The sequence below is a fragment of the Myotis yumanensis genome, unplaced genomic scaffold (genome assembly GCF_028538775.1).
Source record: "Myotis yumanensis isolate MYYU_CA2020_CCGP unplaced genomic scaffold, mMyoYum1.0.hap1 SCAF_16, whole genome shotgun sequence".
In the NCBI taxonomy this organism is placed as follows: domain Eukaryota; kingdom Metazoa; phylum Chordata; class Mammalia; order Chiroptera; family Vespertilionidae; genus Myotis; species Myotis yumanensis.
In genome coordinates this window covers 44718481-44743726 of record NW_027223767.1, presented here as the reverse complement: position 1 = coordinate 44743726, position 25246 = coordinate 44718481, and the positions used below count along the sequence as shown (strand labels likewise).

Below are 25246 nucleotides of genomic sequence, written 5' to 3'. Positions count from 1 at the left end.
GCATTCCACGTGTGTGTGTGGGGGGGGGGGGGCATGTGCAAGAAAATAATATTGTAAAGCATTTACTGATTACAAGGTGCTCTAATAAACATGAGTGCGGGCATTTCCTGAAGGCTCACGGTGTTGCTGGCCCTGTGCTAACCTCATTACATGCATCATCCCATTTAATACTAACCAAGCTCTAGCAGGTGTGGCATCATTAGCCCCATTTTATAGACGGGGAAATCTAGGCTATGAGATGTTATGGAACTTGCTCAAGGCACTCAGCCTTCTTTAAAGCTGGGAAAAGTGCGGTTGGCCAGGAATCTGAGCCCAAAGCATGTGCAGGTAACGGAAATGCCATACAACTGTGCCCCCCACCCCCAAGGGCCACGTGTCAGGATTGGAGACTCCACCCTCAGTAAAGGGGCCCGGAAAGCTCTTGAGGCTGTTCCCAAACTTGGACAGGGTCCTGGCCAGCATACTTGAGCCTCTGCCCCTCCCGATGCCCATCCTAGTTCCAGACCCACAACCCACGAACGGAGGGAAGCTCTCCATCAGCTCTCACGCGGGAGACCACGGAGGCAGATTGTGGGGATGTAGAAGGAGCCCCAGCTTCTCTCCACCTGTGTGCTCCTAGGCAGGTCAGCTCCCGCTCCATGGGCCTCTGGATGGAGGAGTTGGGACTTGTTTATTGTTATTATTCAATTGGGATTTTAAAAATATTTATTTTTTATTGATTTCAGAAAGGAAGGGAGAGGAAGAGAATGGGCCCTAGCCAGTTTGGCTCAGTGGATAGAGTGTTGGCCTGCGAACTGAAGGGTCCCAGGTTCGATTCCGGTCAAGGGCACATGCCCAGGTTGTGGGCTTGATTCCCAGTAGGGAGTGTGCAGGAGCATGTTTCTATCTCTCTCTCCCTCTCCCTTTCTCTCTGAAATCAATAAATATATATATTTTTTTAAAAAAGAAAGAAACATCAATGATGGGAGAGAATCATTGATCGGCTGCCTCCTGTATGCCCCACACCGGGGATTAAGCCCACAACCCGGACATGTGCCCTGATGGGGAATTGAACTGAATCGTGACCTCCTGGTTCATAGGTCGATGCTCAACCACTGAGCCCCGCCAGCTGAGCAGGCCTGTTCTTTCTGAGGCTCCTATGGTTCCCACCAAGTGCCTAGAGAGCCTCCTCCTTCTCCAAGGACTCCTTCCCCAGGGTATGTGCCTCTTTTTAGAACCAAACTCATTCTACCAAACATCAGATCAAGGTCCTAGCAGCCCAAGAGCCCCTCCGGGGGCTCCTAGAGGGAGGAAACGAAATCTGTCCAGATTGAGGGTGAAGTCCCACCTTCGCACCACACAGTGCCTGGCACATGGCTGCTTAATGTAGAATTGAAATCGCCTGGGAGTGTGTAATCTGGAGGGTGGGGAGAGGGACAGGAAATGTGGGGCTGAAACACACAAAGGCCTGAACCAGAGCGTGGGCAAGGGTCTCTCTACACCTGGCTCTGGTTGCCTGCTCACACACAGGGGTGTGTATCCATTTTCTGCACCGCAGAGTGAGGAACAGGTGTGTGTGTGTGTGTGTGTGTGTGTGTGTGTGTGTGAAGTTACCTCCCTCAACCCATGCCATTTGCATCTGTGTCTGGCCCAGTGCGAGCCAGTGAGAGGGTTGGGTGAAAGGTGAGCTGTAAGATAAAACAGCAATTTCCTACCTTTCTCATCATGACACCCACCTGTCTGACCCGCCTGCCCTCGGTCACTCAGAACTGCTGGACTTGGCTTCTGCACTTTCAGTATGTTTTCATTTTTTACTTTTTGCAGGGGGAGGAGAAGGCCCGAGTCTCCTCCAAGAACTTTAGGAAATTTCCAGGCCAGCCCCCTCCCCCACTCCAATGAGGGAGTCAGAAGGCCAGGAGAGGAAGATCTGGTGGGGTGGTCACTTGTCTAGCCGGGGGAGGGGCTGTTGGCGGGTGAGGAGGGAGGGGTTTCTGGGTTAGGAATCCAGACCCAGACCCTCTCCCCCACCCCCAGATGGTGGGTGCAGAGGCTCATCCCAGGGAATCCTTGCTACTCCACCCCAACAGAATATGCCCCCAGACACACAAGGGAGCCTCTCCATCAGCTGACTCCACGAATATATACACATGTCCCCACAGACACACACGCCCATGCAGCGGCTCAGACATCCAGGCAAGTCTTCCCTTTTCTCTGTCTTTCCCTTGGTTTGAATTTCGTTCAGCCACATATGTTGTGTGTGCGTGAGGGTGGGTGGGGGAGGGGCAGACAGGGATGAGGGATGGCATGGTGCCAACATCTACCTATGGGGCTTGGGCCGGGGACGCCCCCCACAGCCACCCTGGGAGGGGCCTCAGCTGTCCCTTTGTAGCCAAGGGGGTTCTCCTGGGGGTGGCGAGCACGAGCACAGAAGTCCCTTCTCGGGACTCAGGGGTCTGGTCCCTGACCCACCTTTGGGGGCTGCAAGGGAAAAAATGGGCAGAGCAGTACTCCGGAAGGAGCATGGAATTTGGGGCGACCACAACCCCCCAATGTCCAGTCTTGCCACTCCATTGTTCCCATGTGGGGGCTCTATATCCGGGGGGGGGGGCAATTCCTCCCCCTCCCTCTCAATCCCTGCTTTCCCGGCTGGCTTTGGGCAGAGAGGGGAGGGCAGCAGAGATATTTATTTATTTCCTTTATTTATTTAATTTTTTTTTTTTTTTTTTTTTTTGGAGTAGAGAGTGACAGATGGCGGCGGGTCCCGGGGGAGCCGGCTCTCCCCCAATGCAGACGCATGCCAATCACCGTCTCTCATGTGATAGCTGCTGCCCGTGACGTGCCAAGCCCATATGGCCTGGCATAGAGGCTGGTACCCCCGCCTGGTAGAGATGCCACACTCGCTCCGCGGCTCGCATGGCGCTCTGAAGACGCCGGTGCCCGCCGCCTGGAGGAGCCGCTGCCCCCGCTCCCTGAAGATGGGGGAACAATGAAATAGGCGAGAAGATCCCGAGCTCCCCCTCTCTCTCTTGCCCCCCCCCTCCCCTCCCCTCTCCCCCGGACTCCTCTCCGAGGTAAGTTGTCCGAAAGAGCTGGATCTGACCCGCCGGCGGAGGGGGGGCGGCCCCAGCCATCAGAGGGTCCCCAAATCCCCCTTCCTGGGGGTGCCCCCTCACGGGGTGGGCCGCGGAGGCGCCCCGGGGTCCCGTGCCCCCAGGGCTGCAGCTGCGGGACTTCGGAGGGAGGCGCCCGCCTGCGAGGGTGGGAGCAGGATCAGCGAGCGGCCGTGCGGGGGCTGGGACGGGACCACCCCGTGGTCGTCCCGGAGGAACCTGCGACCTTCCCCGTTAGAGAGAGAGAGCGAGAGCGAGAGAGAGCGAGAGCGAGAGAGAGAAACAAATTTGGATTTTCCTCCATCAATCCCGAAAAAACAACGAGATCAGGACAGCGATGTGGGAGGGAGGCCGTCTGGCGGGGGGCAGGGGGTCCCCGACCGCAGGGGAGACGGCGGGCTCGCTTCCCGGTCTCCTCCCCACGCCGGGTCCCTCGGTCCTCGCCGCCCGGAGCCGGCCCGGAGCTGGGGACGCGCGGCCCGAGGAGCCGGCGCTCCCGCCTCGGAGCCGGGGCTGCGGGGGTGGGGGCCCAGCTGGGGGCGGCGCGCGGCCAAGTCGCAAATTGGATTAGGGAGCCGAGGGGTGAGAGCCGCGGCGGCGGGGGGCCGCGGGGGCCGGGGCGCCGGGGCCGGAGCGGGCAGCTGTCCCCACCGGCGGCCGCCAGCCCTCCGCCCCGCCGGGAGCGAGGAGGCTTTCGGGGCCGGGGCGCCGCCTCCCCCGGCGAGACATCCCTTCCCCAGAGCCCCTGCCCGGCCCCCGTCCGGGCCCCGAACAGACCCAGGCGCGGAGTGCGGCCCGGGTTCAGGCGCGGGGCGCAGCCGGGGCCCAGCGTGGGGAACCGGGCCTGAGCCGGGGTCGGGCCGGGCGGCCGGGCGGCCGGGCCGGGGTTGGGCCGGATCCCGGCGGGGCGGGCGGAGGAGGTGGGCGTCCTGGGCCCCGGAAGGGAACCCGCACGGGCCTGGGGGGCAGGGGGCCTGGGGGAAGGCGCTCTGACCCCGGCGTGCCCCTCACTTTGCGCTCTGTCTCCCCTTCGCCCGCGGGGCGCCCTCAGGCACCATGCTGACCCGCCTGTTCAGCGAACCCAGTCTCCTCTCGGACGTGCCCAAGTTCGCCAGCTGGGGCGACGGCGACGACGACGAGCCGAGGAGCGACAAGGGCGACGCGCCGCCGCCCCCGCCGCCGCCGGGGCCGGGGGCTCCGGGGCCCGCGCGAGCCGCCAAGCCGGTCCCTCTCCGAGCAGAAGAGGTGCCGGAAGCCGCGCTGGCCGAGGTCAAAGAGGAAGGCGAGCTGGGGGGCGAGGAGGAGGAGGAAGAGGAGGAGGAGGAAGGGCTGGAGGAGGCCGAGGGCGAGCGGCCCAAGAAGCGCGGGCCCAAGAAGCGCAAGATGACCAAGGCGCGCCTGGAGCGCTCCAAGCTGCGGCGGCAGAAGGCGAACGCGCGGGAGCGGAACCGCATGCACGACCTGAACGCGGCGCTGGACAACCTGCGGAAGGTGGTGCCCTGCTACTCCAAGACGCAGAAGCTGTCCAAGATCGAGACGCTGCGCCTCGCCAAGAACTACATCTGGGCGCTCTCGGAGATCCTGCGCTCGGGCAAGCGCCCCGACCTGGTGTCCTACGTGCAGACGCTGTGCAAGGGCCTGTCGCAGCCCACCACCAACCTGGTGGCCGGCTGCCTGCAGCTCAACTCGCGCAACTTCCTCACGGAGCAGGGCGCGGACGGCACGGGCCGCTTCCACGGCTCCGGGGGCCCGTTCGCCATGCACCCGTACCCGTACCCCTGCTCGCGCTTGGCCGGCGCGCAGTGCCAGGCGGCGGGCGGCCTGGGCGGCGGCGCGGCGCACGCCCTGCGGACCCACGGCTACTGCGCCGCCTACGAGACGCTGTACGCGGCGGCGGGCGGCGGCGGGGCGAGCCCGGACTACAACAGCTCCGAGTACGAGGGCCCGCTCAGCCCCCCGCTCTGTCTCAACGGCAACTTCTCGCTCAAGCAGGACTCGTCGCCCGACCACGAGAAGAGCTACCACTACTCTATGCACTACTCCGCGCTGCCCGGTTCGCGGCCCGCGGGCCACGGACTGGTCTTCGGCTCGTCCGCGGTGCGCGGGGGCGTCCACTCCGAGAATCTCTTGTCTTACGATATGCACCTTCACCACGACCGGGGCCCCATGTACGAGGAGCTCAACGCGTTTTTCCATAACTGAGACCTCGAGGCCGCCCCTTCCTTTTTCTTTTGCCTTTGCCCGCACCCCTGTCCCCAGCCCCTGAGCGCAGGGGCACCCCCGTGGCGCAGGGCGCGGGGTGCGGGCCGCCGGTCCCGCGGCTCTCTGGGCAGCACGGTCCTCTTCACAGTGGGGGGCCCTCCAGGGGCCTCGCTTTCCCCAGGGGACTCGCCTTCTCTCTCCCCAAGGGGCTCCCTCCTCCTCTTACCCAGGGAGTCTTCTCCAAGGATCCCCTTAGGGCACTCACCTGGAGACCCCCCCTTACTCTTAGGTTTCCGTCTCCCTTTTCCCTGCAGACCCCGAGGGGCTCGTAAGGGGGCAGCTGAGCTGTGGGGTAGTCCCCCCTCCCATTATTATTATTACTTTTAAAACAGACACAGAGCTGCCGAGGCAGGAAAGAGCCGGGCAGAAGCCAGGCTGCCCAGGCCTGGACCCGGATCGCCCTCACCCCAACCCTTAGTCTCAGCGTTTTGTGATTTTAATTTTGGCGGGAGGGAATGTGGACTGAGAGGAAAGAGAGAAGCCAAGACAATTTGTAACTAGAATCCATTTCCCCTTTCCCTTTTTTTAAACAAACAAACAAACAAACAAACATACAAAAAAAAAAAAAAGCTAAGAGGCGATGGAGGCCGAACGCAAAGTCCGGATCGGAGAGAAAACGCAGTAAGAACTTTTAGAAGCAATAAAAGGCAAAAAATACTACTACCAATAATAAAAAGACACAAATATCTATGCAAGGAGGTTCTGACTGAGCCTAGCGGCCCGGCCCGGCCCCGGGATGCCCCTCCCGGCCCGCGGGCTGCGCCGCCCCAGCGCGGATCTGTGCACTTTGGTGAAGTGGGGCCGGCGCCCGCCAGCTCCTCCTCCCCAGGTTCTTACAATCAGTGACTCGGAGATTTGGGGCCCCAGTGCCACTGCCCTCCCCCCGCCCCGTCCCCGTCGTGCGTCATGCTGTTTTTTAAAAACCTGTTTCCAAATTTGTATGGAATGGCAAACTGTTGGGGGGGTCGGTTTGGGGAGGGAGGGTTTGCATGAGAGACGTACACACGCACACCACACCTCACGCACACACGGGCTGGGCGCGGGCGTCCGGGGGCAGGGGGAGGAGAGCTCCGCGGCGTCCCTCTCCTCAGGCACCTGTACCCCTTCCTGTGGTGAGAGTGGAGGCCAGGATCTGGGGGCAGCCCCGCCCCGCCCGACTGTGCTCCGGTGGGCGCCAGCGCCCAGCGATTTCCGGTGGCTGGAGAAGGGGTTTTTGTCCAAGTTGTCCTCTCGGCTCAGGCTGGCAGGTGGTCAGGGAGAGGGCTGAGGGCTCCTTCTGGAGTCTCCCCCAAAAAGGGGGCAAAAGAAGACCCTCTCCCCACCGGAGGCAGGAGATGAGGCATCCAAACACACGGTGCAAAATGCAAACCCACAGGCGACACACCCACTCATTCACCCATACACTCACACGCAATTTTACCTTCCTCTTGTAGCGAAGATTAAACTCCCGTCGGACACCCGAAGTGCATTGCGTGTTTCTGTTCAGTTTAATGACGATTAATAAATATTTATGTAAATGAGATGCAAAGCCGGACCGGTTTCTCACGGTGGCCTCGTTTCATTCCAGGGACTGAGCTGGGGCTCGGGGTGATGGCGACAGTCAAGTGACTGTGCAGAGGCCAGGGACAGGGGCCCTGGCCATCCTGGGTAGGATTCCCACCCTCGAGATCCCTCACACCCATCCACTGGGCACCCAAACGGCTACAGTCACTGTGCCTCCCAGACCTTACACAGACACACACGCCCCCAGCACAAAGCATCGCACTGATCTCCTGACACTCCTTCCGTTCCCAAACATGCACGCGCACCTCCATTGGAAACAAAATATCTTTTCGTCACTGAAAAGTGACCGAGTTGGGAGCAGCCAGTTATTTGACAACCCTCTGCCCACTGTTGCAACAAAAACAAGCGTGCAGGGATACACAGACAACCATTTAAGCCAGACATGGCTGTTTTTAATTTTAAAAAATTATAAGGTCATGAGGATGGAATATTAATGGAGGAAATCTTTTCGGTCTTAAATTTGTGTTCCGTGGACTCCGGGGAATGGGTCATCTTTAGCCTCAGGAATGTTGAAATCTGTAGGGGTGCTGATGAGGTTGATGGAACACTCCAGAACTCCATGAGGATGCCTAAGCCTAGGTACCCACCAAGTAGAGTGGAGCTCGACCTAGCCCTGAGTTTCCACCGGCAGGGCAGTCGGAACCCCGCTGCTACACAGCCTCCTTCCTGCCTGATGAGGCTCCTCACACTGGCAAGTCCTCAACCTAGGGAGGCGGAGGAGGGGCACCTCAGTGGAGGCTGTCCTGCCCACCGCGTCCCCATCCCAGACAAGGTAGCCTCACGTTCTCTTTCCCTGAGCCTCAGGGGCAGAGGCATCTCTGAATTGATGTCCCTGAAAGGATTCTCCACCCAAAACACACCAGTGCCCACTGGACCCCTGGAATATGTGGAAAGGGGGCTCAGTCCTAAAAACCCTCATCCCAGAGCCTGAGTACACTTAGGAGTACTGGCACCCAGCTGTTTCTAATGCTGCTTACTTCAATTATCTTTTTTTTAAAAAAAAAAACCCACATCATTTCTTGTTTTAGAACTGCAGTGGGGCTGTAGTGTGTGTGGGTTTGGGGCTTGAGGTCCGGCGTGCTAAGGCTTTTAAAGGTTGGATCCCAGATTCCAAAATGACAGCGCCCTGACACAAGTGGGAAAAGGAAAGGTAGTTGGAGAAGAAAACCCTAAATGCAAACGGGTGGATCGTATTATACTAACCTTCAGCTGGGCGTCTCCCCTAAGTGACCACCCCCAAACCCTCTCAGTAGAGACAGGCCCTCCTTCCTCCACCTCCAGACGGTTGCTGAAGGAGCCGCGCCCAAAAAGGGAGCTGTCCGATCGCCGGTGCTGACTGTCCTGCAGCCTCGCGCCTTCCCTCCGCAGAGGGAACCCCAGGGAGCACCGAACCGGCAGAGGCCCTTCCCAACGATCTGCCGGAATTCTTCCCATTTTCCGGAGAATTTCACGGTACTTTAAAAAATCCACTGCCTTCTCTGGAATTCTCATAAGATCGCCTCTCTGGGCCATCATCTCCAGAATCTGCCCCTGTTGGTAGTCAAAGGGACTCTTATCGACCTCTGAATCACCCCTATTATTGGGAGAAAGGAGTTGACCCACCTTCATTCTCCCCCACATTTTGCGTGGAATATGGAGCAAGGAGCACATCCTAGACCCAAATCTGCTCAGCTCATGGCTGGGGCAAGGCCTGGCAGGGGCAACTGGCGAAAAAAGCAACTCAGCATCCATCCCGAGCCCTGAGTCCTCACCTGCCCTGGGAGCAAGGTTAATGAGCTCCTCTCCCGCTCAGCCGGTTTCCCATAACCCTCCAGCACCCAGGTGGCTTGGGGCTGGAAGTAACGGTCCCTCCATGTGGCCCCCCTGGTCAGACCACAGACTCCTAAGCTTCGATCTTCAGGCTACTCCACACAGCTCAGTTCCATTTCCAAAGCCTGATTCCAGCACCTTTTCAAGAGATGTTGATGACTCTTGGGCCATTGGGTCTGTGGTCACCTCGGATGGGTGGGGGCCCTGGACCCCTTTTGGGGTGGAGATCCGGAGTGCCCGGGCCTTTCCTCCAATTCCTGACCCTCCCCCACACTCCCTGCACTCTGGCTGCACTCTACCCTCCCCTTGCCCTCCTCACCAGCGCTCAGCTTCCCTGGCGAGAGGGCGAGATGAGCACGAGAAGAAGATGTGTGCGGACACAAGGCCCCAAACTCCCCCTCGCAGGTCCTTTTCTCTTGCTTGCCTGTGCGCACACACAGGGAGAAGCTCCAGGAACAGAAGGGGAGGATGGTGAAAAGGGGCCGGAGTGGTGGAAGGGAGGGGACTAGGGGAGAAGTCGCAGCAAGGACACCCTCCTGGCCCCAGCCCGAGCAGCAGGGGTCTCCAGGCGCACACCAACTGGCACAGCTCCCACCCCTGGGCTGCCCAACTCGAAGGCTGGAGCCCAGATCCGCCAGGAGGGCGTCTGTCCCTTGGTTTCCCCGCCCCCACCTAAAGCTCAGTGTTTGAAAATGACAGGGAAACAGAGACGTCTCTGAGTCCAAGCCATTTGTCCATCCAGAAGAAAGGGAGGAAGCGCCATACTGCCTCTCCCCTGTCCCCTTCACTCCTTCCCAGCAGTGAATGCCACCGCAGGCCCCTGACTCCCAATGGAACCCCTCCTCTGGTTTCATCATGCAGAAGGACAGCCCAATCAATGACCCAGGTAAACTGAGCCCGATTGGAGTCAGCAGCACGGAGCCCTGGCACTCCCTGTACTCTACTGGGTTGCGTTTACTTCTCTCTCTCTTATTTTTCCTTTTCCGGGAAAGCCCACAAGCCTGTGGGCACAAGGTCGGAGATTTCGTTCCCTCTTGGGTGACCTTTGTTTTCTTCTTTCCCCCAGAATCTGAAAGGTTGCCTGTTGATTTGAGGGGACATTGAAACTGAAGGCTAGTTCTAGATTCTGTGTTTAGTTCTCAAGGAAAGTGGGAAGAAAGACCGTGCAGGCCAGGCCTGACCAGCCTTGGCCTCGAGGTCCACTCCCAGGTTCTCTGTGTGCCACAGGGGTTAGCCAGGCCTCCTCACCTGGCCTGTTCCTCCGTGGCCAAAGGAGGAAGCTGCTTTTCCTCCGGTGTGGGAAGGAGCATTGAGGCCTCGGCTGTCCTAACAGGCTTCCCAGCTCACTGTGGCTTTTCTTTCTTTAGGGCTGGGTCACCCAGGCACTGGCCACAGGCTCAGAGGGTAAAGGACCACCTGGGCTGTGAGAAATCTTAAAACCCTGCTCCCCTTCCATATCCTGAAGCGGCTTCTTTAAAAATTCGGGACCGTTTTCCTGGGTGAGAAGTGGTAAGAAAGGGCACAGACACCCCAGGGGGCTTGCTGCTCCTGTGAACTTTCTCCATCCTGAAGCGCTGGATGGATGGAGCCCTGTCCACCTGGGAGCAGCAGGAGAAAACCGAGATAAGCCCCGGGTTTCTGGGGGTGGAGGTGGGGGTGGGGAGAAATGCCAAGGGCTGGGGCCTCAGCCCCCCAGTGCGGGCTGGGAAAACTGGGGAGCTGGCGGGAGAGGGTGAGGAAACCCCTAGTCACCAGTCGCCGGCTGTGCCACGGGAGCTGGGCATTGCACTAGGCGGAGAAGTGCCCAGATGTGCGCCCCGGTGTGGTCCTGGCGCTGCCAACTCCTCTGCCAGCGCCAGCAGAAGCGCAGCGCGGTCTCCCCGGACAGCCTGGGGCTGCGGGTTCAGACGGGGCATGGGGGGAAGGATGCGCCCGGTGTCCGGTTAGTCGAACCTTTCTCTCGGCCTCTCTCCACCCCTGTGGGTGTCTCTTTCCTCTTTGGGGAATGAACGGAATTAGGGACGCGTCTGTCCGGGACGAGGCGGCCTCCCGCCTGAGGCCGCGCTGGCCAGGAGGCCGCGACTGCGAGGTCAGGTCCCGCCAGTACCGGGGAGCGCCCCGTCCTTTTGGGGACCCGCATGCCAGTCCCTCCCCTTAGCCAAGTCTTCGCCAAGGGCACAGCTGGGCGGGGTCTGGGCAGTCCGCCCGGCTTGGGACATCTGTTCTCGCCAGAGTGGCATTAAAGGCGAGGGGTGGGGGTGGGGGCTCAGAACCAGCCCCTCCATCCCCAGCGGGGCCGCCCTCCGGACCGGCGGCCAGGCGCCAGGACCCGCGGATTCGGATAGTTTTTCTCTCCCCCGGGGAACAGAGAGAAGAGGTGTGGGCCAGGGTGTTCTCTCTCGCCTTCATCCCTCTCGCTCCGCAGTCAGATGCCACCCGGGACGTCGCTCCTGGAGGGCAGCGGGCAACCAGCCCCGCGGGAGCGGTCCCGGGCCCCGGAGGGAAGCGCCCGGATCGCGGAGGCCGCGGGCCGCGGGGAGGAGGGACGGATCCCGCGTGCTGCGAACTCGCGCTGCTTGGGCTCCGGAGCCGAGGCCTGGGCGCCGCGCAGGGGGAGGGTTAAAAACAACTCAATTAAAACATCGAAAACATTTGGGTTTACATTTGGGGGAGGGCGGTGCTTAAAAAAAAAAATCCGAGAAGAGCCACAAAATCCCGAAGCAAAACCGAACCCAAACCCTTCGCTGCTGATCATTTTGTTGAAAATCAGGAAAATCTCTCAGACAGTTGTCCCTGGGCGCTGCCGCCAAGCAGCCCCCCCGGCCCGGCCCGGCCGGACACCCTTCCCCACCTCAGCGCCCTGGCGCCCAGCCCAGGTCGCCCTTCGCCCGTGCCTTGGTGCCAGTCTGTGCCACTCAGCCGGTGCCCGGTGCCCGGTGCCAGGCGCGGGGGGAGGCGGGGAGGAGCCGAAGCTCCAGCTTAAATTCCATGGCATCTGTTCATTATTATACAGTGAGGATTTTTATATGGACAGCTAAATTAAAGACAGATTTTTGCCAGAATTGCAGATCCCATAAAAATGATGACACAGGATGGGGGCCTTTTCTTTAAAAAAAAGAAAGATTTAAAAACTCAGCCCAACCATCCACAACCCAAACCCCTCTGTGCCCTTCCCTCCGCCGTGAGCGAGTGAGCCTGCCCTTTGCCCGCCTCGCCTCTCCCACCAGCAGGGCTGCCCGGGGAGGACCCAGCGGCTCTTCGTGCCCAGCCGGCTCGCAGATGCCCAGTGGCCAACCAGCTCGCTCCGCAGCCTGGGGCGGGCAGAGGCTCGAAGGCGGGCGGGGGCGGGGGCGGCGGGGTGGGAGGGGGGGAGGCTCAGGGTGGGAGCTGCAGCTGGGAGGAAGCGGAAAGGGCCAGGGGTCAGGCGGCCTGACCTCTTCGCATTCCTAATCCAAGGGGGTGGCTGTGTTTTTGGCGGGTTGCCAGGCTGGGGCGGCTGGTGAGGACCCGGCAGGTGGGCGCTCCGTGCTGGGGACCGGACAGCACCCACTCTCCCCTCTAACGGAGAGGGCGCTGCAAGGGTGGGCCCCTGCGGGGCACCACTTGCTCAGGTGGGAGGGTTCTGGAATTGGGGGGTTCTAGAGCCTGGACCCCGCGCCTCGGCGGCACTGTGCAGGGAGTTGGGGCTGCAGACCCCCAGACTTGGGTCAGCCAGGACTCGCACGGGAAGTTCAGGGGTGATGTTGTAGGGCTGCGGGGGAGACTGGAAAAGTCTGGGCAGGGAACCAGGGGGAGGTGGAAGCGCAAGGGCCACTCTTGGGGTGCAGACATGTCTCCCCAATTAGTGGCAGCCCTTCGTATTTTTCTTTACATTTTTCCCCTCCGGGGAAGAAATATTTGTGTGTTGTGTCCTGCAGCCCGTCGCCCTGTCGGTGTCCGTCTGTCTGCAGCTCGGTCTGTGTGGCTGTCTGCTCCTCGCCCTCAGACTCGGAGCTGACAGAATTCAGATCAGAGGCGCGAGCGCAGGGACATCTGTGTTGGGAATGACTGTGCCTACTCGAACCTGCCAATCGCTCCTGGCACGCCGGGTAGCAAATGCCTGTTACCTCGGAATGCGGGCGGGCGGGCGGGGCGGGGGAGGGCGCCTGGCACCCCCCGCGGCCAGGCCTGCCAAGCCCCCTCCCGCCCAGCCCCCTTCCCCGGGCCGGGGGTCCGCGGGCTGGGATTGTTCATTAATTAGCAGCGATTAGGAAATGTGGGTGCCGCTCAGCCCGGGGGACCCGGTGTCCGCGGCCTCCCTAATCTCTCCCCTCCTGCCCCCCTCGTTTTCCGGATTAACTCGGGGCTTCTACTCGCAGAGCGAAGGCAGGCGGCCAGGGTGGGGGCGGGGGCTCCCGGGATGCAGGGGACGGGTCTCTGGGGGGAAGATTCCGCCCAAGTTGCCAGGAGGAGTTTCCGTGGCGAAGCGCGAGGGTCGGCGCAGAGGGTTTGCGTAGACGCGGGCGGCGGGCCGGGCTGTGGGGTGCGGCAGGGCCCGGGAGGGACCGGGACCCGAGATCCGGACCCGGGCGCCAGGCAGAGGTGCGGGGAGGCGGCAGAAGGCCGGGGAGGAGAGAGGAGGCCGGCGGCCGGGCAGCGCCACCCGGTTCGCTGGGCACCGGAGCCTCCGGGACACGGCCCACCGCGCGGGCCTCCCCGCCTCGGCCCACGCGCTCCCCGCTCCATCAGCCGGTCCGCTACGGAGCTGGCGAGGGGAGGGCGCCGTGCCACCGCCAGTGCCAGCTGGGGGGGAGGGGGTTATGGCGAGGAGGGGCGGGGAGCACATCTAAAATTCCGAGACATCTGTTCACCCGGGGAGGAGATGCCGGGCGCAGGAAGGCTGGGCGCCCCCACCCCGCTGCTGCCCGCAGTTCCAGGGACGGGACTCCCGCCCCCCGCCCCCCGCCGCCGAGGCTGGCAGAGCCCGGAGGAGGGGGCGCCCCGCGTGGGGTCGGGATGGGGTGTGGAATTCAGGAGAGAACCCGGGCTCAGGGGAGGGGTGTGTGGAGCAGAGACCCTAAAAGGAGGATGTGGAGGGATGTCTGTCAGACTAGACCTTCCCGGGCACCACGGACAGCCCCCTCCGTGTGCACACACAGATCCACGGTCCCCCGCGCTCAGACACAAACCCTGCCAGTCCTGAGAACAGAACACAGACCTGGCCCCTTGGCACTCAGTCACTTACTCATTCCCCCGCTTTACCGGCTGTTGGGCCTGTGCTGGGCCTGTGCTGTGTGGGGAGACTCCCTCCTGCCCACCAGGAGCCCCCAGCACATCCAGGGGCCCAAGCGCAGGGCACTCAGCCTGCCTCAGGGCCACAGCCTCTGTCCTTAATGGGAGGGGGGCTCAGGGGCTGTCAGTAGCAGCACTCACCCCCCTCATCTGCAAGCAGCTTTCCCCGGAAATGGAAATGGACAGGGTCTAGGGGCCCCAACAGGGGGTCCTGACCCCATTGGCAGCCACTTGCCACCTTCTAACCTGTCCCCTATTGGCAGGAGCCCCCCCCCCCCCCCCGCCCGGGTTTGGCCAGAATAAGACCCAACCCTCCTTCCCACCAAGCCTTGATGACCATGTCTCTTTCCTGTGCCCTGGTTGGCACCTCCACCACCAGGGCTGCCCTAGCTGGGCCGGCGCAGGCCAGGTCTCTCAGCTGGGAAATGTCCATGTGGTTGCTACTTAAAACCTGATTTATGAGGCCGTGGCGGCTGCGGAGGCTTGGCCTGCGGTCCTGGTAGTAATCAGGGGCATATGCCCATCTCGCCTGGCACTGCCCAGCTTGTGAGCCCAGCCCTGGCCTCTGCTCTCCTGCTGGGAAGTGAGAGGCAGAAAAGGTACCAAGTCTCCTTTCTCTTCAAGCCATTTTTCTCTTTCTCCACTGGCTTCCTTTTCCTCCTCCTCCTCTCTGTCCCTTTCCTCTCTCCCTCCTCCCTTCATTCCTCCTCCTTCCCTCCTCCCTCCCTTTCTCTTCCTTCTCTCCCAAGTGGCACGGACCAGCCTGTGTGCCGGGCTGGCGCTCACAGCTGCAGCCCATCTGCTATGATTGAATGGTGACAGTGATGAGACAGGAGCTGGGGGGAATGGGAGGACACGGGGGCTGCCCTGCACCCCTCACCCTCCTGTGCCAGCCCCCACATGCTTCCTTGACCTCCAGACTGAGACCATCCCTTACGCCTGTGCAGGGCGGGGCGGTCCCACCTCTAAGTGAGGGAATTCCTTCCCTCCCAGCTAGATTCCTGAGAAGGAAGAGGACAAGAAAGGAGCAGGACAGGTAGAAAGGGGGAAGGGACTGTGGTTGAGAGAACAGTCTAGAAGGAATGGACCACATGTCCACACCGCACTGACTAGGGTGGAGGAGTGAGGCTCCAGGCAGGCGGGGAGGCACGGGTGTAGGTCCAGGTCCAGCTTTTTCAGGAATCCAGGACAACACCCCTGACAGCCCCTGGTGGGGACCTTGTTCTAGACCCTGTTGCATTCCTTAGCATGGGCTTCCCCTCTGCACAGAAAAGAAGGTCTAGTTAAACATGAAGGAATAGTTCCTAACTAATTCCAGTGCAAGACCAAGATACAACAACCTGGAAGCTAACATATCTTTGGAACTTACTATACATCGGTAACTGACTTAAGCATTTTACATAAGTTAATAATCATCTCGACCACCCTATGAAATTGGAACTTTCATTGCACTACAGACCAGGACACTGGGATATATATATCCAGCTTGTATCCTAGGCTTGGCTTCTTCCCTCTTGGTAGAAAAAAAGAGCGAGAATAATTAGGAGGCCCCAGAATTTTTTTGAATTTTTATTTATTGATTGAGAGAGAAACATTGATTTGTTGTTCCACTTATTTATGCACTCATAGGTTGATTTTTGTTTGTGCCCTGACCGGGGAAACTTGCAACCTTGGCATATCGGGATGATGCTCTAACAACTGGGCTACCCAGCCAGGATAGGAGAGCCAGTATTCTTTCTTTTTTACTTACTCCACTCCTTCTGCCTTTCTTCTTCCTATGCCTGCTCCTCACTCTCAAGTCAACCCAGTATCTACTCTCCATTGAACACCCACACATGTGCCTTTCTCTTCCTGCCACTGCCCACATACAAATAGGTGGAAAGAACCCCAAAGGCACCCACTCTTCCCATCCCACCCATGAGGAAAGTGCATACATAGACTTGACTACATCTGACCACTCCCTTCTTTGCTAGGGCAGCTGCTGGCCCATAGGGTCTTTCTGCCCGAAGCTCTGGGTGGAGAGGGTGATTTTGAACAGCCTGCAGGACCAGGCTGGTCTTCCAGTCTCGTCTGGGCCCCTAAAAATCAAGGGAAGCAATTTGCTCCACCTGGCATATTTCCCCTGACCTTTCCCTGGACACTGGAGTCTGTCTGGATCGCTCATGCCCTCTCTTGCTCCTGCCATCTGCATCTCCACTCTCCTCCTTCCTCTTTCTCCAAATTTCCTCTTCCCTTCCTTCTTTCATCCATCTTCACAATTCTTTCTCCTCTCCTTTTGTCTTTTTGTTCCCCCTCATCTTCCCCTGTATCCCCTCTTGCCTAGTTAGATGATAAGCCCTTTGGTCCTTGTTACCCCCCCTCCCCAAGTCAGGAATGTAGGCATTACTCATGTTCCATAAATATCACAACTAAGGGGCTAATGGAGGGAGAGCCATTCCTACTAGGCAACCCCACCTGAGGGAAGTTTAATCTCAAGAGAGGGAGATAGGAACCCATAATCCAATCTTGTGGATAAGCGTTAAGCAGTCACTAAATCCTTGCAATCCCCAGAACAAATCCAGATCAACATTGATGAACACTTGTCCAACACAAATTGGGATAAGAAATCAGATGGGGAGCGATTTGTAGGGTCATGACAGGGTTTTCTTGGTGTCTGTCTCCTTCCCCTACTATTGTAAGGCCCTCTAGGACAAGGAGGTACCTGAAAGGGATGACTGGAAGCCAAGGGGAACCACACATCCAGGGTCCCTCACTTGCCATGGCACGCTTGCCAAACTCTTCCAATTTTTGGCCTTGAAGGGCAAAGATGGATAAATCCTTGAGCCTGCTCTTTGTTCAGGCATTCCTTAGTTCCCCTTGGTATCTTGGTATCCTCTCTCTCTCTCTCTCTCTCTCATTTGCCTATAAATTTCTCCCTCCCTTCTATTCTCTCTCCTCCATTCCTTCGTTCTTATCCACCACCTATCCCAGGTCTCAATCTTCTGTAAGGAGTACAGTCTGGTTTCAGCACCACGAACAGGTACACCTGGTGGGTTTGCCTAACCCGCTGGGTAGGAGCCTAACATCTCTACTTCTGCTGGGTTCTGTGCAAGCGGTGGCTGCCCCTGGCTTCCTTTGGGTATGTAATATTTGGGTGAGAGTGTATGTGAGGTACCAGAGCCTGCGTGAACGCCTATGTCTGTGTCTCTCTGGGGCACAGCCTGTGAGCGTCTCTGGTTGCATCTGTGTGTTTGTATCTGTCTGTGCCGTGTCCCTGCCTGCTCCCTGTGTCCCTGGCTGAGAAAGGGGACAGGATGGGGACGCTCCGTTCTGGAGGTGGGGGAGGCAGCGGGTGGCTTAGTGTCCCAGCCGGGCCTGGGGGCGTCATCCTTGCCCAGACGCACCAGGCACCATGTGGCATGTGTGCCAGCCGGCACAGGCTGAGGGCATTCTGCCCGGCATGGGAGGAGGTGGGGGGATGCAGGGAGCTGGAGACAGGCAAGGAGAGGTGGGGAGCTGAGCTCAGAATTCAACTCTGGGGCCAGGCCCTTTCCATCCCGCGAGAGCTCCTCTTACAGGCACATGCGTGAAGAAACGTACAAGTCACTTGCCTTTGTGAGGCCCAGACAACCAAGTAACCGTCACCTCCTGAGGGAAATGCACGGAGGCAGGCCTCTTCTGGCTTGCACATGGGTACAAATCACCCTTTGCACACCAGTCCCTGCACAAATGCACACACATACACGCAAACACCTAAGGCGTTCTCAGAGGATGGGGGAGGCAAGAATCACCCCATTGTGTCACAGAACAGGACCCTCACTCATTCCCTCACTCATTCTGTGGGTGGGCACTTCCCTCCTGTGATGCCAGGCAACCAGTCTGAGGGACTGGGAGCTTCTATGACAACTGTTCCCTCCCCAGCAAGTGGGCAGGTTGCCCCAGCACATGCAGGCCCTGCGGCTGCCATCAGGAGTCTGCCCTCTGCACCCAGGGAAGTCTGGGAAGAGGACACAGCCTCTGTGCTTCATCTGGGAAGGACCCGGTGAGGGGGAGGGGAAAGGCATCCGCATGGCTCCTCCCTCCAACACCCAGGCAGTCCTCTTCCCCCAGAGAGGCTCCTACTGGAGAAATCCTAGATTTCTCATCCCCCTCTCAATGCCAACTGGCTCTGTGACCGTGGGCAGGTTATTTCTCAGTGAGACTTAAACGTGACAATTTATGTAAAGGGTCTGGCTGAAGAGAGTGGTCACTATTAGTATTACTATATTAATAACATGGAAAGAGCGACGGTCAGGATCTGATGAAATAACATTGCCAAAGTGTCTAGCACAGGGTCTGACCCATAGTGGGTGCTCGGTGAATGTGAGCACAGTCTGAATGCTGTGGTAGAATTTCAGGATTTAGACAGAATTCTCTCTCCAATTTAAAGAGGCACACACTCCTAAGTGCAGCAGCAGGAATGGAAGTCAGACATGTAAAAAAGCTCAAGGACAAACTGGGAAGCAAGAGTGGGGTGGTGAGAGGGCACCCTCTTGTGGCGGGACATCCAGATGGCCATCCTTCAGGGCCAGGGAAGCTCCTAGAGCAGCGGTTCTCAACCTTACTAATGCTGCGACCCTTTAATACAGTTCCTCATGTTGTGGTGACCCCCAACCATAAAATTATTTTCGTTGCTACTTCATAATTGTAATTTTGCTACTGTTATGAATCATAATGTAAATATCTGATATGCAGGATGTATTTTCATTGTTACAAATTGAATATAAGTGAAGCATAGTGATTCATCACAAAAACAATATGTAATTACATATGTGTTTCCCGATGGTCTTAGGCGACCCCTGTGAAAGGGTTGTTCGACCCCCAAAGGGGTCGCGACCCACAGGTTGAGAACCACTGCTCTAGAGGGTCTCCATTCCAAGTCTGAACTCCTTTTATTTCAGCATCCTAACATTTTTAATAACAAGGTAGGATCTGGGATTGGTTTTTGTAGCCTTGGCTCACCCCTTGGCCTCTCGCGTGCTCAAAGTTCCAGCCCTTGGAACTTCCATAGGGTTTGGTGCGGCTGTGAGGGGTTCCGGGGACCTTGCCAAAATGCGTGTACCCCTCTCAGCCCTTCTGAGGACCAGTAAGCAGGACAGTGCCACAGCCCTTAGGGGCGTCCAGGGCCAGCTGGTCGAAGGTGAGGACCTTGGCCTTGAGGATGCGGCTGGGGGTGGCTCTCGGACACGCACATCATCTGTTACAGTCCCTACAATCACAGCAGTTTTGCCTTCCTGGCCACGAAGCTTTATTTTCTAGGAAAGGGACAGAGGCAGCCAGTTGGTGCCACTCATGAGCAATCTCTTCAGCACCACTTGGTTGAAGGTGGGGTTGGTTCATTTGGCCAGAAACCTATACAACTTGGCCAACAGCCTCAGGTAGTCATCTGGCTCTTGGGCTCCTTGCGCTGAACCTTTTGGTCTTTGTGTAGGATGTGGACTCCCATGATGGTGCCTCCTGGTCCACAAGTCCGGAAAGGGCCCAAGTCTGAACACCTTCTCCACATGTCTTCCCACCTATTTCTTCCCTTGGCTCCCCCCTTTCAATAGATAGCAGCACCAGGTTAGCTGCTCAAGCCCAAAACCTGGGCATCGGCCTTCAGTTCTCCCTCTCTCCATAACGACTCGACTCTCTCACCAAGAACCACTGGTTCTCTCTCCAGTATGTACCCCAAGTCCAGGCCCTTCTCTCCTTTCTCAGTGCTTCCCCCCTATGCCAGGTCACATCACCTCTCATCCGAGTCTCTGCTCTAACCTCCTCTGGTTCATTCTCCTGTAGCATCTAGGTAAGCTCTTACACGTATAAGCCAAACAACAACAACAACAACAAAAACCCGTGTAAGCCAGGCCTTTCACTACCTGGTTTAAACTCTGTACTGGCTTCCTTAGCACATAGAATAAAACCCAAACTCCTTACCAGCTGGATCTGGTCCCTGACGCCCTCCTGCTGGTCTGTAAGCTCTCTGAGGGTGGGGAACGCAGTATTTGTCGGTTCCCATAGAAAAGGCTGGGCCCAGTATGGAGCAGCTACTTCTTCCATGTGTTTGAATGGCTGAATTGATGAGTGCTTTGACATCTTCCAAGGGGGGTGGGGTAAGCTGGTCCCGTAGCCTGGGCTCCAACCTGCCCCATTAGGGGTCTGTCTCATCTCTCTTTCTTCCTCTCAGGAGGCCTGTCTGCTGGCAGCCTCCTAATTATATTTTACTTGACTATAAATCTTTCCGTTAAATGTAATTGAAAAACATACCTTTCGAATCATCGCATTAACCTAGCATCCACTCTGAGGCAGTAATTAAAGACTTCCTAGGATCTCCCACTGGTTTGGGGAGGACTGGCTCAGAGATCATCCTCTGCCAACCCCAAATGTGGAGGCATCAGTCCTCCTGCCCCCAGAGAAGATAGAGGCACAAACCCAGGCTGCCCACAGGTCAGGCTCGGGAGCTTAGCACGTCCCCGTCTTCTCTCCCCTCTGCAGGACTAAGATGCTGGGAGCAATGCCCAGCCCCAGCCCAGCACTCCTTCCGCAACAGTCCCCTCTCCTGGGCTCCTGGCTCAGAACCGCCTCAGGTGGAAGGTCAGGAAGGAAGAGGAAAGGGAAGGATCAAATGCCATCCCAGCACCTTAAGTGAGTCAGGTCTGTCCCAATCAGTCTTCCCTCGCAGCTCCCCAGAGACAGGCTGAGGAGACCTACGCTGTGAGAAGTCTGCAACACGGGAGGGTTAGAATTCAAATCAAAAGGCCAATGTGTTAGAACCTACGGAATAACAGCGCCTCCTTTCGGAGTCCCAGTGCTGCCTGTGGTGACAGGCGCCCTCAGGCCCGTGCCTCTCCCGCTCCAGGACTCCAGCCCCTCAACTCTACTGGTTTCCTAAGCCCAAAACTCGGGGTCATCCTTGGCAATGCTCTTTTACACCCCACACTGATTCAAAAGCAAAGCTACCTGCTCTGCCTTCAAAATGAATCCATCCTCATGGGTGCCTGGATTTCTCTCTCTCTTTTCCCTCTTGGTCTTCTTTTCTTTCCTGCCCTAGACACATGGTTCACTCACCTCTACCTCTTGGGCAACCCTCATTACCAACTACCTAACCTGTACACTTATCCCTCCTCCTCCTCTCCTTCTGCTTTGCCCTGACCAGCCCCTGACTCTTCCCCACTCTTAGTTTTCACACTCAGCCCTGGAGAACATCAAATGGATGGTCTTTGCAGGCTACTGGAAGAATAATCAGTCTCACCACCTGTCTTCCAAGAACGATGGTGTTCACTTACTGTACGACTTGGGCCAGGCTCTGAGTTGAGTACTTTCGATCAGCAGTCACCAACTGGTGGTCCGTGAGGTCCGAAAGGTTGGCGACCGCTGCTTCAGACCAGCACTATCAGAACTTTCTACAATGCCAGAAATGTTCTAGTTCTGTCCTCATCAATATGGAGTCACTAGCCAATGTAAGGTTATTTTTTTATTTCTTTATTGTTTAAAGTATTACATATGTCTCCTTTTTCCCCCATTGACCTCTCCCCAGCCGTTTCTACCCCCCAGCACATGCCCTCACTCCCCCCTCACACACACAGTTGGTGTCCATGGGTTATACTTATATGCATGCATACAAGTCCTTTGGTTGCTCTCTTACCCCAACTCCCACCCCTGCCTTCCTTCAGAGGTTGGACTGTCTGTTTGATGCTTCTGTGTCTCTGGATCTATTTTTGTTCATCAGTTTATGTTGTTCATTATATTCCACAAATGAGTGAGATCATGTGATATTTATCTTTCTCCGACTGGCTTATTTCACTTAGCATGATGCTCTCCAGGCCCATCCATGCTGTTGCAAATGGTAAGAGTTCCTTCTTTTTTACAGCAGTTTAGTATTCCATTGTGTAGATGGACCCAATGTGAGGTTATTAAACATTTAAAAGGTGGCTAAATGTGACTGAGGAAATGGATTTTAAATTTAAATTAATTTAAATGTGGCTAGTAGCTTCCACTTTGTTGGGGGGGGGGTGCAGGTTTAGACACATTATTAATCTTTATAGTTCTCTTGGGGAGTAGGTATGACTATCCCCATTTTACAGGTGAAGAAGAGTAGCTAACCAGAATGATCCTTGAAGGCAAGGATCTTTGAATATCCCAGTGCCTGGCACATAGTAGGATATCAATGAAAATACGTGGAATAGAGGAACAAACCTGCCCCAGATACTTCTACCTTTGCAATGGGAGGGCTCAGATTCTAATTTGAGTCTGTTTGCTTCCAGAGCCCAAGTTCATTCCCTCCAAGGTATTTTCTCTTAAATATTCTCTCCAGTCCTTTCCCCAAGTTCTCTCCCTTAGGGTGACCCTGGGTTGACCCAGGAGTTCCCTATCCCTGAAATGTTTAGCTCAGGCAGGGATATGGGTTCCTTTACATACCCTCAGCTCTGATGCCAAAGACTTTGACTTCAAGGCAGGAGCCCTGTGGCCCAGTTAGGTCTCCTCCCTCCCCCTCCCTGCTCAGGGCTATTCCTCTTCCTCTCTGCTGAGGAGGGGCTGGGCTGAGGAGCCTGGTCATTTCCTCCTTTCAGTGGAATAGTCTGGAAACCGCCCCCCTTTCCCCGCACTTCTGGGTGTGCAGTGACTTAAAGGCAAGTAGGTGGGATCCGCCCCCCGCCACCCCCCCCCCACACACATACCTCACCACCTGAGGAAGGAGACCGAGATATATCCTGTTGGTGGGATGCAAGGGCAGGGGCTCTTCCTTGAAACTGGCAACTGGGTTGTTCATGACTCCACTAGGAGGGATGGGAGTTAGCTAGCAGGAAGGACTTCCCAAAAGTCAGGAAATAAAGTAAAGGTATGAGGCCTCTTCCCCACTTAAGGGCCAAGAGAGTTAAATTCACTCACCTTCCTGAATGCCTTGTCCTGGACACCTTCTTGAATGGTCTAAGTAACATGTCAAAGTGACTGCTGGCTCAGAGCTCCAGAGCTCATCCCTCTCCAACTTCTCTCTTCCTCCTCACCCCCTTTTCCACCTCCTTCAGTTCAAGGCCCCGTGCTGGGGTCCAAACGGGGACCAGCTCCATAATATGTAGGCCAGGCGATATTAAGCCATGTCAAGAGGGAAGAGCTGACCTCTGATGTGTGGTCCAACCGCCTTCTGGCTATGAGGTGAGAGAAAAGGCACAGTCCCAGCTCTGCTGGATCACAGCTGTGTAGTCCAGAGAAGTTGATCAACCTTTCTGAACCTCAGCTTTCTCATCTGTAAAATGAGGCTAACAACATCTGCCCTACAGCATTGTATAATTTGGAGATGGATCAGGGGAAGTTCCTGACACAGGGTATGCACTTAATAGTTTGTACTATTGCCCTAGCCAGTTTGGCTCAGTGGATAGAGCATCAGCCTGTGAGCTAAGGGGTCCTGGGTTCAATTTCAGTCAAGGACACGTGCCTGGGTTGCGGGCTCGATCCCCAGTATGGGGCGTGTGTGAGGCAGCTGATCAATGAGTCTCTCTCATTATTGATGTTTCTCTCTCTCTCTTACTACCTCTCTGAAATGAATATATATAAGTAGTTTGTATTATTTTGACGATTATTTATCATTATTATTTTGCTAATCCTCACCTGAGGATATTTTTTCCATTGAATTTTTTTTTCTTTTAGAGAGAGAGTGGGAGGGTGGGAAAGAGAGAGAGAAACATTGATGTGAGAGAGACACATTGGTTGGTTGCCTTCCACACACACCTGCAACCCAGGTGCAGGTCCTAGACCAGGAATCAAACCCATGACCCCTCGGTGTGCCAGCAAATCATTTAACTACTGAGAAACACTGGCCAGGAGTTATTATGACTATTATTGCTTAGGCTCCTGGAGGCCCTTTCTTTCATCCCCATGAATAAGAGGGGGCCTTCCCCTATTATTCTCCAGTTGGAACTTTCATCTGGACCAGAGCAATGGTTTCCTTACTGGCTTCCCTGCCTCCAGCCTCGCTCTGCTCTGACCTCTACACCCTGTCAAAATTATTTTCCTAAAACTCAATCCAAACGCACCACCCCCTGCTGAAAATTCCTCCAAAATTCCCCCACTTCGTACCAGGACACAGCAAGCATAGTGATTAAGAGTTTGGGCACTGCCCGGCCAGAGTGGCTCAGTGGTAGACCTATGAATGGTTTGATTCCCTGTCAGGGCACATGCCCAGGTTTCAGGCTCCATCTCCAGTGTGGGGCATGCAGGATGCAGCCAATCAGATTCTCACTCATCACTGATGTTTCTCTCTCTCTCTCCCTCTCCCTTCTTCCCTGAAATCAATAAAAATATATTTTTTAAAAAGAGTTTGGGCTCTGGGGTCAGACATGGGTTTGATGCTCAACTCTGTCACTTTCTAGCTGAGTCTTTCCGGCAAGTTCCTTAATATTCCTGAGCCTCCGTTTACTCATCTGAAAAATAGGATAATAGTACCTTCTTTGTGTGGTTATTGTAATGAAGAAAGAAGGCAATAGCCCTACCTATTAATATGAGCATGGCAAGCAAGGCTGTCTGTAGGAGTTAGACTTTACAATTTTTAGAGCAGGATTGTCCGAATGAAGCACCTGGCCTGCCCATCCAACCTTGTTTTCTGTCATCCGCCACATGAACCCCATGTTTTGGTTGTAGCAGTGTATCACTCACTATCCCCTATGCTAAGACATTTTTTTAAAAATATGTTTTTATTTTAGAGAGAGAGGAAGGGAGAGGGAGAGAGAGAAACATTGATGATGGATCAGCTACTTCCTGCACGCCCCCTACTGGGGCTGGAGCCCACAACCTGGGTATGTGCCCTGACTGGGAATCAAACCCATAATCTTTCTGGTGCATGGGATGACACCCAATCAATTGAGTCAAACAGGCCAGGGCCTGAGACTTCTTTTTTTTTTAATATATTTTATTGATTTTTTACAGAGAGGAAGGGAGAGGGATAGAGAGTTAGAAACACCGATGAGAGAGAAACATCGATCAGCTGCCTCCTACACACTCCCTACTGTGGATGTGCCCGCAACCAAGGTACATGCCCTTGGCCGGAATCGAACCTGGGACCCTTGAGTCTGCAGTACGACGCTCTATCCAGTGAGCCAAACCGGCTAGGGCCTGAGACTTCTTTTGATGCCTTTGCACATGCTGTCCTCATGGCCTAGAACAGCGGTCGCCAACCTTTCGGACCTCACGGACCACCAGGGGTCCGTGGACCACCGGTTGGCGACCGCTGCTCTAAAGGTTTCCTAGAATGCTCTTTCTTT

At 56.5% G+C, this 25246-nt stretch overlaps 1 protein-coding gene and 1 pseudogene across 1 annotated transcript; one reads left to right on the top strand and one right to left on the bottom strand.

Moving 5' to 3' along the window:
• The first annotated feature begins 2670 nt into the window (after positions 1–2670).
• On the top strand, positions 2671–6879 carry NEUROD2 (neuronal differentiation 2). Its single transcript, XM_070394421.1, has 2 exons — positions 2671–3050; positions 4141–6879. The coding sequence occupies exon 2, from the start codon at positions 4146–4148 to the stop codon at positions 5289–5291; it is 1146 nt and encodes a 381-aa protein (XP_070250522.1). The 5' UTR covers positions 2671–3050; positions 4141–4145; the 3' UTR covers positions 5292–6879.
• Positions 6880–18886: 12007 nt separating this feature from the next.
• LOC138994659 (large ribosomal subunit protein eL18 pseudogene) lies at positions 18887–19875 on the bottom strand (annotated as a pseudogene).
• Positions 19876–25246: the final 5371 nt, after the last annotated feature.